This window comes from Nannobrachium achirus (genome assembly GCF_963921795.1).
Source record: "Nannobrachium achirus genome assembly, chromosome: 13".
NCBI lineage: Eukaryota > Metazoa > Chordata > Actinopteri > Myctophiformes > Myctophidae > Nannobrachium > Nannobrachium achirus.
In genome coordinates this window covers 9,909,890-9,921,904 of record NC_137833.1, presented here as the reverse complement: position 1 = coordinate 9,921,904, position 12,015 = coordinate 9,909,890, and the positions used below count along the sequence as shown (strand labels likewise).

At 45.0% G+C, this 12,015-nt stretch overlaps 1 protein-coding gene across 1 annotated transcript in view; it reads right to left on the bottom strand.

The window, feature by feature from the left end:
- Nucleotides 1-9,566, bottom strand: part of LOC308296791 (echinoderm microtubule-associated protein-like 6) — a gene marked incomplete at both ends in the record, with an annotated part of 56,515 nt that extends 46,949 nt beyond the window's left edge. Inside the window, 8 exons of the mRNA XM_080740116.1 lie at nucleotides 429-556; nucleotides 1,235-1,308; nucleotides 1,675-1,810; nucleotides 2,172-2,357; nucleotides 3,824-3,892; nucleotides 5,551-5,649; nucleotides 6,122-6,281; nucleotides 9,370-9,566. Coding sequence (XP_080596242.1) covers nucleotides 429-556; nucleotides 1,235-1,308; nucleotides 1,675-1,810; nucleotides 2,172-2,357; nucleotides 3,824-3,892; nucleotides 5,551-5,649; nucleotides 6,122-6,281; nucleotides 9,370-9,566 — 1,049 coding nt within the window. The remainder of the gene's footprint in view (nucleotides 1-428; nucleotides 557-1,234; nucleotides 1,309-1,674; nucleotides 1,811-2,171; nucleotides 2,358-3,823; nucleotides 3,893-5,550; nucleotides 5,650-6,121; nucleotides 6,282-9,369) is intronic.
- Nucleotides 9,567-12,015: the final 2,449 nt, after the last annotated feature.

The window sequence follows — 12,015 nt, the reverse complement described above, 5'->3', positions numbered from 1 at the left end:
TTAAGGCTGGCCAATATATCGAAAATATATCGATATCGAGGTATCAACATGCAAGGTATACATATCGACGAAGGCGGCTTGAAATGAGGTATTGTTGTATGTGTCAAATTAATTAACAGACCCACTGTGCATGCACGTAGCACAAAGCAGTACCTCTGTAACCAGGTGTGGTCATTTCAACAAAACCCACCTAACCCTTCTATGTGTACTGTGCAGTGTGCATGCATGGATATGCTATTCATTATCTGGGTTAGGCAGGCAGTGGACCTAAAGCAGAAAAACATTAAAAACAATATAATGCAATTGTTTTGACTAATATCGTGATTAATATCGATAGAGGTATTCAACAACGTTATCGAATATCGAAGGTTTTACTAATATCGCCCAGCCTTAATGACAATGCATGGGGATGTTGAGTGACCTCTGACCTGACGGTGCGGTCGTCACTCCCAGTGACCGCCAGAGGCTTCTTGGGGTGAACGTCCAGCGCCCACAGCTCCCCATCGCCATGACCCTGCATGACCAGCACGGGGTGGTCCCTGTCATGGACCAGCACCTACACACACACACACACACACACACACACACACACACACAGTTTACAGTTTACAGTTTAGGCATTTAGCAGACGCTTTTAATCCAAAGCGACTTACAATAAGCAGATAACATCACAATAATAAACAAGATAATATGTCAGTACATCATCAACAATATAACAAATGCAAATGGATATCTATCTAGAAAAAACACAATATAATCAAAGTTCTGAAAAAACCTAAAAACAAAAACAAATGCTAACTAGCTTCATGTATTCATTGATTCTTTTTCTGTAGTGCTAAGGGTTTAGGTGGAGTCTGAAAAGGTGAGTCTTCAGTCCACGGCGAAAGCTAGCGAGTGAGTCCGTTGTTCTAAGTGCGACAGGGAGTTTATTCCACAACTTGGGGGCCAGGAGGGCAAACTGTCTCGGACGAGTGGATTTTTGCCCTGGAGTTTTGAGCGAGGGTTCTGTCAGCATCCCTGTGTTGGCTGATCTAAGTGACCGGGTGGGGGTGTAGGGGTTGATCAGCTTCACACACACACACACACACACACACACACACACACACACACACACACGATCAGGAAGGGATGGTCCCTGTCATCGTTAATTCGTCTGTTCTGTGCTGCTGAGATTTTAGACTCCCCGAACCGAACCAAAAATAAATAAATGACTCTGACCATTGTCTTAACTCACCTCAAAGATCTCACTGTCCTGAGTTCCAGCCAGGATCCTGTCAGCGTTCCAACACACACTGCGTATGGACAGACCTGAGGAGAAGAGAAGAGAAGAGAAGAGAAGAGAAGAGAAGAGAAGAGAAGAGAAGAGAAGAGAAGAGAGAGGAGGAGGGCATTTGCTATTTTCACTTCCTTTGCAAGGCAATGTCATGCAAATGAAGTGTCACATGAAGTGTCTCGTTCGTCGTGTTCTTAGGTCACTGGATCTTGATGTCGGGTTCAACTGACAATTTTCTTCTTATGTTTTGAAATTGAAAAGTGCTGTACTACTGTAGGTAGGGTAAACTGTGCAGTACATTTGTAAACATGTTCGCTCTCTCAGGTCTATCTGTAGGTAAGGTAACCGGTGCAGTACCTTTGGGTAAGTGGTGCAGTACCTTTGGGTAAGTGGTGCAGTACCTTTGTAACCGTGTTGGCTCTCTCTCAGGTCTATCTTGGTGATGGGTTTGAACTCCAGGTCCCACAGCCGCACGCAGCCGTCTCTCCCTCCCGTTGCAAAACCCTCCTCACAGGAGTGCATGGTGAAGATACCAGCCTAGAGAGAGACATACACATAGAGACATACACATAGAGACATACTGTAGTGAAGATACCTTGCCTGACTGCGAGCGCCAGACATCTCACACTGATGTGCGGACTGAAGTGTCAGGCTAGAAGATACCAGCCTAGAGAGAGACATACAGATAGAGACATACATATGTGCCGTTTCAACTCTTCGGTATTTATTAATCTTTTCCTCCAAATGCATTTATTCCACAGGTTTCTTTCCCTGTTTTGCCTCTCTAGTCCCTAGGGCTACGGGACTCACGTCGTGCGCAGCCTGTGTGGTGATATGTGTGCTATGGGACTCACATCGTGCGCGGCCTGTATGGTGATATGTGTGCTATGGGACTCACATCGTGCGCGGCCTGTATGGTGCGCGTCAGGTTGAGTCCTCGCCACACGTAGATGTCGCCGTTGAGCGCCCCAGAGTATGTGATGTCATCTTTAGCCGACGCCACGCACAGAATGGTCTGCAAGTCGCCCTTCCTCCCGAACACGCCTCTCTTCGGTGTCAAGGCGTTTCCGTAGAGAGACCAGAACTACGGAGAGACAGAGAGAGTACCATAGAGAGACCAGAGTTATAAATGGGAACATCACGCCCAGTCACTATACTGCACCTGAGATGTTCCTTTTTACTGACGTCAAGTTTAAAATAAGAATTGAATACACAGAACATCAATACGAAGCAACTGAAAAACATGTTATTTCAATGGTAGTGGATGGAGAAACAGGATTTTTGTCCAACCAAGAAACAGCAACCAGTAGTTGCGAAGACGGGGCACAACCACGGGCGGGACTTGACAAAGGGTCAACTGGAGCCACTAAAAAGGCGACATGCTACACAAATCCTAATTGGGCGTGGGAATCTGGCGTAGGCCCGGCGCCATGGGGGTGCCAAAGTGGGCCTTTCACCCTCAGTTGCAAATCCTGTCCCCTCAGTTTAAGTTTGATATTGTCATTGTCGGGCAGAAACCTTGTAAACCTTGTAAAGTGAAGCCCTGCTTCATCTTCCAAGAATATAGCACAAAACTAGTGAAAATAGCAGATCTACAAGCACACAACGCCTCGCATCACGAGGCGTTGTGTGCTTGTAGATCGGCTATTTTCACAAGTTTAAATGAATTTTAAAATGATAAATACAAAACCAATGGTATTGGACATAGAAGGTTTCCACTCGACAACAACAAAGCACCGCAAGAGTGCGTCACTGGGACAGAGAAAGATGATAATAACGTTGATTTTCTCTTTGAAAAGGTGATTTTAGTATGAAAGTTTTGGGAATATTGTGTGGCTTGTGGCGATCGGGTCCAATATTTAATTCAGTGACTATTGGAAGCTAACGTTCACTCTTCCATTGGAAATAATAGACTCTAACCTGCTTCCAGTGTCCTTGTTTAGCCACCTACTTCGCGTAGATACTGGAGATGGCATGTCTTGCTATTTAGGTCTTGGGTGCAACATGTGTGTGTGTGCGTGCCATAGACTGTAAAGAAATATGGACAGTCATCATTGTAGAATGGACAGTCATCATTGTAGAAATCAACATTCATTGGTAGAAATGATACCATCTCGAATTCTGTTGGCTGCCAAAGGTCACGTGCAACCGTAGGGATACATACATACAGACATTGTCGAAAATAAAGCACACAAAGAAGAATCATCACAAGCCTATGATCACAAGCCCCTCCTACAGCATACCCTGCTATAACATCAAATATAACATAAATTGTACCATATATTCACAAACGCATATCATGGTGATTGAAACGAGGCTTTAAACTAGCGTCAGGAACCATAAGGTATTTATGACAATGTTTATGGAGGTAAGAAAATCAAATGTAAAAGTTCGGGGGAATAATAGGATGGAATCCTATGGAGAACATGTTGCTTCTGGTACCAGAACAGCGCAACTAGCGGCCAATCATAGGAACTTTCAGTTCCGTGTTGCTTCATTTTAAATCGGGACAACAACACCCCTGGTGCGTGCGTGTGTGTAAAGGCCTACCTTGACATGCTTCACTCCACAGCTCACCAGTCTGTTGTGCTGACAGGGGTCCCAACACACATCAAAGACCTGGTGGAGAGAGCATACATAAACACACACCCACGCAAGGCACACACTAGCTCCTTTCAGAACCTCTCCCTCCGCTATATGCTCCGAGATGAGGTTCCTGCTCATAACGAGCCCATATGAGCTTTTCCGAAGATAGTTCGCCACTTTTTTAACCATTCTTACCTTCACTCATAGGCGGCCTTTACTATGTTTCAACCGTTTCAATTGAAACGGGCCGCGGCCGTCAGGGGGGCCTCCGACAGCTGGTCAGTCTAAGTCCAAATGACGGTCAATGCGAATGAGCGTCCATCGGAAACCCCCTCTCACATTGGGGCCCCCTTGGGGCCCCCTTTCTGTAACGCGCAAGTGCTGCCTATGTCCTGTGGCCAGGGGGGACTCCGACTGCCGGTAAATCTCAGTCTAAATAAATGACGCTCAATGCGACTGACCGAAAATCGGAAGCCCCCCTCAGGCTTGACTTTGGAATACGAGCTAGGCGCGTGGTTTAGTTGTACAGTATATGTACTGTAAATGGATGGACTGTCAAAACAAGTTGTTATTAGTTAGAATACATCACAGACCCTTTCAAACGAGAGGGCACTTGTAAGTAAAGTTGGCAAGTTGTTCAACCACTAATTAACAACAATGCACGCTCATTTTAAGATGACAACAACAAACATGGACGCAACACTGGTCTGTCGCATCCTGATCCAGTCAGATGAAACACGGTGTTAATCATGTGGACAGCTGGACACGTTAAAACGTTACCTTGAATGGAATATATATAGACTATATGAGGAGCAATTATGTCAACTTCCCCAAAAGGCTGTCCTGTCTGTCTATTAAACCAGACGCTGGGACAGCATCCACTGCTTGTATCCACAATATAACTTGTGAGTATCCTAATTTATTACCTTAACATGTCACGCCAATGCGCAAATGGTAATGTGGGTACAGTAATTAATGTACAGTATTTGTGCAAGTTCAATCCAAAACATAATGCTTATGGTTGTTGTGTTAGGCTGCTTTTATACGGACCTGGTTGTCATTAATGCATACAGATATCTATGAAAGGTCTTTTTATTAGATGTCTGGTGGATTTTAATCGTGCCAGGTCACGCTGACCGGCAGTTTAAAATACTAGCGCGATCTCTGGTAGACCTACCGGTATATACAGTATATTCATTTTTTTTTCGGGGTTGGGGGGGGGGAGGGGGCCTCCAAATTAGATCTTGAAACGGGCCTCCCAATTCTTAAGGCCGCCCCTGCCTTCACTAAACATTGTATCCAAAAAGTAAAGGTCCTATACCTGTCTCTCACATGTGTACTTTTTTAACGGCGGGGGTAATCCAAGCGATGTGCTGAAACAATACTTTTAAATCGCTCATTTTGTCAGCCAGCTCCATGTTTTCCCAGTGAAATGTTACAGAAGCAGTCATGTGACTCGCCAAGTCGGCGTTAAACTGCGTTGCAGCCACCAAGCGGTCGGGGCAAGAAATGGCCACAGGCTGACAAAAAACATGGAGCTGGCTGACAAAACGAGCGATTTAAAAGTATTGTTTGGGAGAGGTTCTGAAAGGAGCTAGTCACGCCAGCACGTGCGCACATGCACACGCACACGCGCATGCGCACACGCACACGCACACACACACACACACACACACACACAGTGTACGTACTCTGTCTGAGTGTCCAGAAGTGGTGGCCAGTAGCTTCCCTCTCCTCCAGTCCCAGATACACAGGGTGTTGTTAGCATCCAGGCCCACAGACGCTAACCTCTACACGCACGCACGCATGCACACACGCACACGCACGCACACACAGAGCTGGACATTATAAAGTCTTTCTTTTTTTTCCTATTGATTACTCATGCCCTCGAGACTCGATTTTTGACCATAGTAATAGGGTGGGAAGAAGTGGTGTGAACTACTCCTTTAAGGCCTATGTCATATTATATATAATATAATTCTAAATAACATGTGTTGTCCAGTATATCTGACCGCTTGTATTGACTGATGAAAAATGTGCCATGTTGTGCAATAATATAGAAAAGTGTGAGGCGTAGAATTGAATCGTTACCTGGTGAATCGTAATCAAATTGAATCGTGATGGCAATGGCGATGTACACACCTCTAGTGTGAGTGAGTGTGTGTGTGTGTGTGTGTGTGTGTGTGTGTGTGTGTGTGTGTGTGTGTGTGTGTGTGTGTGTGTGTGTGTGTGTGTGTGCACATGCACGTGCGTGCGTCCTACCTCTCCGTCTGCGCTGAAGGTGAGACAGGCCACCCCGTGTGAGTGTCCGTCACGCAGCAGAGAGACGGTGTGCATGGTGAGCGAGTCCCACACACACACATACGCCTCCTTACCCACCTGACCGCTAGCCACCAGGGAGCCTTCTGGATGCAACGCCAGACTGAGAGAGAGACAGGCAGACAGACAGACAGACAGACAGACAGACAGACAGACAGACAGACTGAGACACAGACAGGCAGACAGACAGAAGGTTGTCAGCAGGGGCGTCATAAGGGGGGGAAAGTGGGACTGAGTTACTAGGGCCCAAGGTGGAGGGGCCTGGAATTATTTTATACTTTAGCTATTGAATACACGCTCACAGCGCGGCACTCGGGACGTATCATCAGTGATGTAGCCTGAACTCATCAGGGTTTCGGGTCTCGCAACATCATACCCCTCATCCAGGTGACCCAGCCGAGGTTGATAAAGTCCCTCCGCTGCTCCGGAACTATACTCTGCTGGGACTGGGAGAGGCAATTTGGCGCGTGGAAGGACTAGGCTCTGTGGATTGACTCCTGTCCGGGCCCCTCCTACCGGTACGTCTCACCAGGTCCAGGGTCAGTGCATTGCACCAGACTCCCAGTACCAAACATTTAATACAGGAGCAGTGGGTTCCAGACACTAACCCTATACCTAGCCCTAACCATAACCTCTATGGAAGTGTCACCATTCAGACACTAACCCTATACCTAGCCCTAACCATAACCTCTATGGAAGTGTCACCATTCAGACACTAACCCTATACCTAGCCCTAACCACAACCTCTATGGAAGTGTCACCATTCAGACCCTAACCCTATACCTAGCCCTAACCATAGCCTATATGGAAGTGTCACCATTCAGACAATTAGAAGTCAATGTCTGAATGGCAGCATGTCGGAATGGAGAGCGGGGGTTTGTTGGGCCTCTTCCTCACAGAAGACACAGGCTGGGGCGCAAACAGTAGTGTCTGTATAAATACACTGAGACACAGCAGAGATTGTTTCATTTAACATATTTAATGGACCGCAAAATCAGTTTTTTGACTGTAAATAAAGTGATAATTTAACTCACAGAGTATACAAATGCCGGGCTGCATGTCTATGTCAGTGGTTCTCAAAGTGCAGTCAGACTCGAGAGTGTACAATGGAGGCCCACCAGTTAATTTGTTTCCATTTCTCTCAAGAGTTATTATTATGGAGGTCCTTAAAATTAAATGGTTTGAGAAGCACTTCTGTCTAATGGATATAAATTCCACAATGATTCAATTACTTAACTTACTTGTAAGCAATGGGAGACACACTGAAGCCTAATGTATTCTCAGTTGTATGACGGTGACGTTTACCGACAACTACCGTATCTATAATTCTATACATACAAGCTAATAACACATAATTTGATTAGCACCCACTGTACAAAGATACTGTATATCATTAGCATGGCATTGGGACACGGTACTTTGTTGGACACACACATGGACTGTAGCCAGAACACCACTGCTATTCTTGCCAGAAGGTTATCTGAGGATTTTATACTGGCAGTTTCTGCCAGAACGAACCCACTAACCCCGCACCCCAAACGCACGCGCCCTCCAAACGTACGCATCGCACGCACACACAGAGTTGCACACAAAGGGACGGAAAGAGAGTGAGAGAGGCCAATTCATAAATGTAATGGTGTCAGTTGTAGAAAGCAGAGCCAGAGAGAGAGAGAGAGAGAGAGAGAGAGAGAGAGAGAGAGAGAGAGAGAGAGAGGGTTTTGTCATTGTGACATTGAGTTAAATTATGTCTTATAACAGAAGCCACACATAATTTAGTTTTACACTTTTTGAATACACAGGTCCATTTGGTTCCAGTTGCATGCTCTCAGTGTAATTGGAATTAAAACAGTTCGAGAACCACTGATAGGAATTAATAGAAATGTAATTAATAACTGTATACAGTGCAACTACAAGTTAGTACAGTAATAATGTAAATATACTTTAAGAGTATGTATAAAACAGTGATGCAACAGTCAGTCAGTCAGTCAGTAATAAAGTCCAGTGTGTCTGCTGACTACAGAGTTTTTCATCACAGTAATAAAGTGACATTCACTCTGCTGAATAAACGTGTGCTGGCATCAAACTACAACAGTCTCATTACGCCACCGAGGAGTCATAAACACTCACTCTCTTCTTATAAACAGAGTGATATGCTAGATTCACCTGGACCAGAACAATTGAACCTTTAGGTCTTTGTTCACATTTCTTTTCCTTCAGGGGGGCAATCTTTGAGTCTGTCTGTCTGGGCTCCTACATGCAGTTTCTTCAGACAAATTATTACTTGCGCCAGCAGAGTGGTGAGTGCTGGCACACAAAGAGGCCATACACGGCCTACTTGCGCACAAGGCGCCACGCAAGTTGACAGAGTGCAGTTCTATTTGGAATTGTAACCAATAATGGCCCGGTGCAGCCCCTGTCAGATGGAAACCTCATAATGTTCAAAACCTTAATACACCTAAATGCATTTTTAAATTAAAATAGTGAAATTAGCCGATCTATCATCGGCTATTTGGACTACTTTTGTGTGGCACTGTTGTAGGAGGAAGTATGGGGCATTCATTTATTAAAAATAAAAACATGAAAAAGAAATTGAAATATGGAGATTACAAGAAGTCGATCTGGCTTGAGAACGCCTCGGTATACTCCCTGAGGGAGTGGAGGAAGTTGCTCGGGATCAGGAAATCTGGAAGTCTAAGTTGGAGCTGTTACCCCGCGACCCGATTCCAGATAAGCGGTTGAAGATGGATGGATGGATGGATGGATGGATCTGATGGCAAACGATATATATATACGTTTCAGTTTCAGTTTAGTTCATTTCCAGCTCTTTGGACAAGAAAATGCATAATTATACAATGTGCTTTAGTGCAGTGGAGTCCGTAGTATACAGAGTTGAATAAATTAGAATCCGCGGCTTGTGATTGGCTGGAGCGGAGGTCGGGAGCGTTCCGCTGTGTTCACTTGGACCGCGCGGTCAGGGGGATATCCATAACGGCACATAACTCGGTAACAGCGTTGAGTCGGCTCATGCGACCTTCGCAACACTCGACACGGCGACTCGCTCGCTAATGCTCGCTCGGCGGTGTCTCACGTGGATCAAGGTCGCCTGAGACGGCACGCCTCCATCGTCATCACAGAAAACAAGCAATCTTTCCGCACGCGTCCCCTACGGATTCCATAATAGCATACAGTACCTGATGATGTCATCATTGTGCGCCAGGTAGAACCTCTGGGTGTGTTCCCGGGTGTTGTAGACGACTCCCACGCCGGCCACGAAGTAGACCACCTCCTTCCCGGCCGTGTAGAAGAGGTTGTTCCGACACTGCTGTCCGCGGTAGCCGTACACCCAGTCCAACCTCAGCCCGCTGCGTGGAGCACTGCGCTCCGACATCACCGCTGACAGGTTTAGCGAGGGAAAATAACTGAGCAATCGGTCGGGTCTATTAGGAAAACAAGCCCAAAAGAAGCGACCATCATAGGCCACATGAGCACTTCAAACATTTGAAAATAGACGACCACTAAGCTGCTTGTAGATCACAACGGAGACGATCAAAGTAGACTCTTTGTGTCTCCTACCGGATTCATGATGGTCTTTATTATTATCATCACATAATTGGCAAAAAAAAAAACATGAATTTAAGCCTCCATGTGGTGAGTAATCGATAGAAAAAAAGGTTATTTTGTTGGTGAAATATACCTATATAATGTTATTCTTCGGTTCAGCCAATCAGGATAAAGTAACATTTTATCAGCTTAATTTCATTTCAAACCGTCTTTGTGTCATCATCACTTTTATTTAACTTGTTGATCCTCTTATCCTTTTTGAGTTCTCCCTCCTGAACAACTGACCAGATGAAATTGGCAACCCGACCTGACAAAGCGATGATCTACAAGCATGAGCATTGTGAGCTTGTAGAACGGCTTTTGCAACTCTGCGGTGCGACTGGGCATAAATGAAGCTTTCCTCTGCCAGCCAGACACAAGAGGTGAAGGATGTTTCATAATGGCAGAGAGGACGCCTCATACATAATGAGCTAAAAGTCTCCTTTGGTCGCGTCACGGACAAGAAATACAGTATGTGACTTGGTCATCACAATAACTCAAGAGCACGAAGGCAGATGATGCTATGCTTTAGAAGAAAAAAACATTACTCTGACAAAAACATGACCTCATGCAGCCTAAATGGACATGAATAGTTGCTATATTTAGCAACAGGACAACATCTCTACAGGTCTAGGACTAGGAGTCAAAGTCAAACTTTAAAACATGCCTGAATTATCTGAGACTGTCAGGGTGAGCTCACTCTGTCACACAATTAAGTAACGTAAAAAATACGAAATAGACATCACATTAATGCTCAGGTGTTAATTTATCATTTTTAAAAAAGTAAATGTAAGCCGGCAACCATAAAAACATAATAAAATGAACGAGAACGTACCAGCTCCCAAAGTCCTTGATGATGAGAGGGAGAGAGACAGACAGACAGACAGACAGACAGACAGACAGACAGACAGACAGGCAGACAGACAGACAGACACAGAGAGAGGCAGAGAACGATAGAGGGAGAGCAAGACAGAGGGAGGCAGAGACCCAGAAAGAGTGTGAGAGAGAGACACACACAGAGAGAGAGAGAGAGAGAGAGAGAGAGAGAGAGAGAGAGAGAGAGAGAGAGACTCTGATGTCACAAACAAACCAGACGTGAATAATGAACCACTGGAAGCTAAAAAACAAACCACGTCTTTGACTTTGGCTGAGCTCCACAACCTCCTTCCTCTCCTCTTTCAATCCTCCTCCTCCTCTACATCTCTCACCAGTCTCACTGTCAGTTTTCTTTTCCCTAAATGTTGTCCCACGATTTTGTAACCCATTTTCACCCAGTGCCAATTGCCTAAATTGTAATCCTGGCCACTACTGTCCCTCTGCCAACCTGGGGAGAGCCCAGATCTGACTTCATGCTTCCCTTCAATGCATAAGAATGCAGACCGTTTCTTATCACCTGACAGGGAACACAATCCCACAGCGCCCACATCGTCCCCGGTGGAAATCGAACCCAGGACCTTCTATCTGTGAGGAGACAGCGCTACAGACTTTGCCACTGTGCCCCCTCAGTGTCTTGTTGTCGGTTTATCGTGAACACTAGTCTTGGCCATTGACGTCTCCTTGTGCTCAGTCGGTAGAGCTCTCACCTTTGGACCACTTATTCACCCCATGTAGACTTGAATTCATGGGGGGAAAAAGTACAGGAAAGTACAGTTCAATACAAGGTCTGCTAAGAGGATTTTAAACCCAAGAATCCATTTGGGTCTTTTAATCAAAAATGATCAGCTTTGTTTACTTTGAACTGAAGCCAACAATGCTGAAGGCATGCTGATACATCTCTGTGAATTATGAGAGAAAGAGATAGATGGAGAAACAAATGCAGAGATAAAAGTTGGAGTAAGGATAGATAAAATGACATCAACTGTATGATTGGTGAATTTTATTGAGGTGTCGTTGTTGTGGTTGTTGTTGTTTACACAGAGATGGATGTAATTGTATTCAACCCACTGTCCAGAAAGAGTGACAGTAGTGACACACTGAGCCCAGCAGGGGTCAGTGTCGGACCTGAGCAGCAGAGAACCGAATTCATCCATTTATTGTCTATATACAATCAACTTAATATTGTAATGCACCTCAAACATCATGAATAATGAATCAATAAATCAGTAAATAATCTGGACTCAATCTATTAAACAATATGGTAGTATTCACCTGTTGTGTGAAATATGAAACGCTTTTTTCACTATCTTTATTATTGTTGTGAGTACTTGAAGGTGCATTCTTAACTAGTGAATATTTCA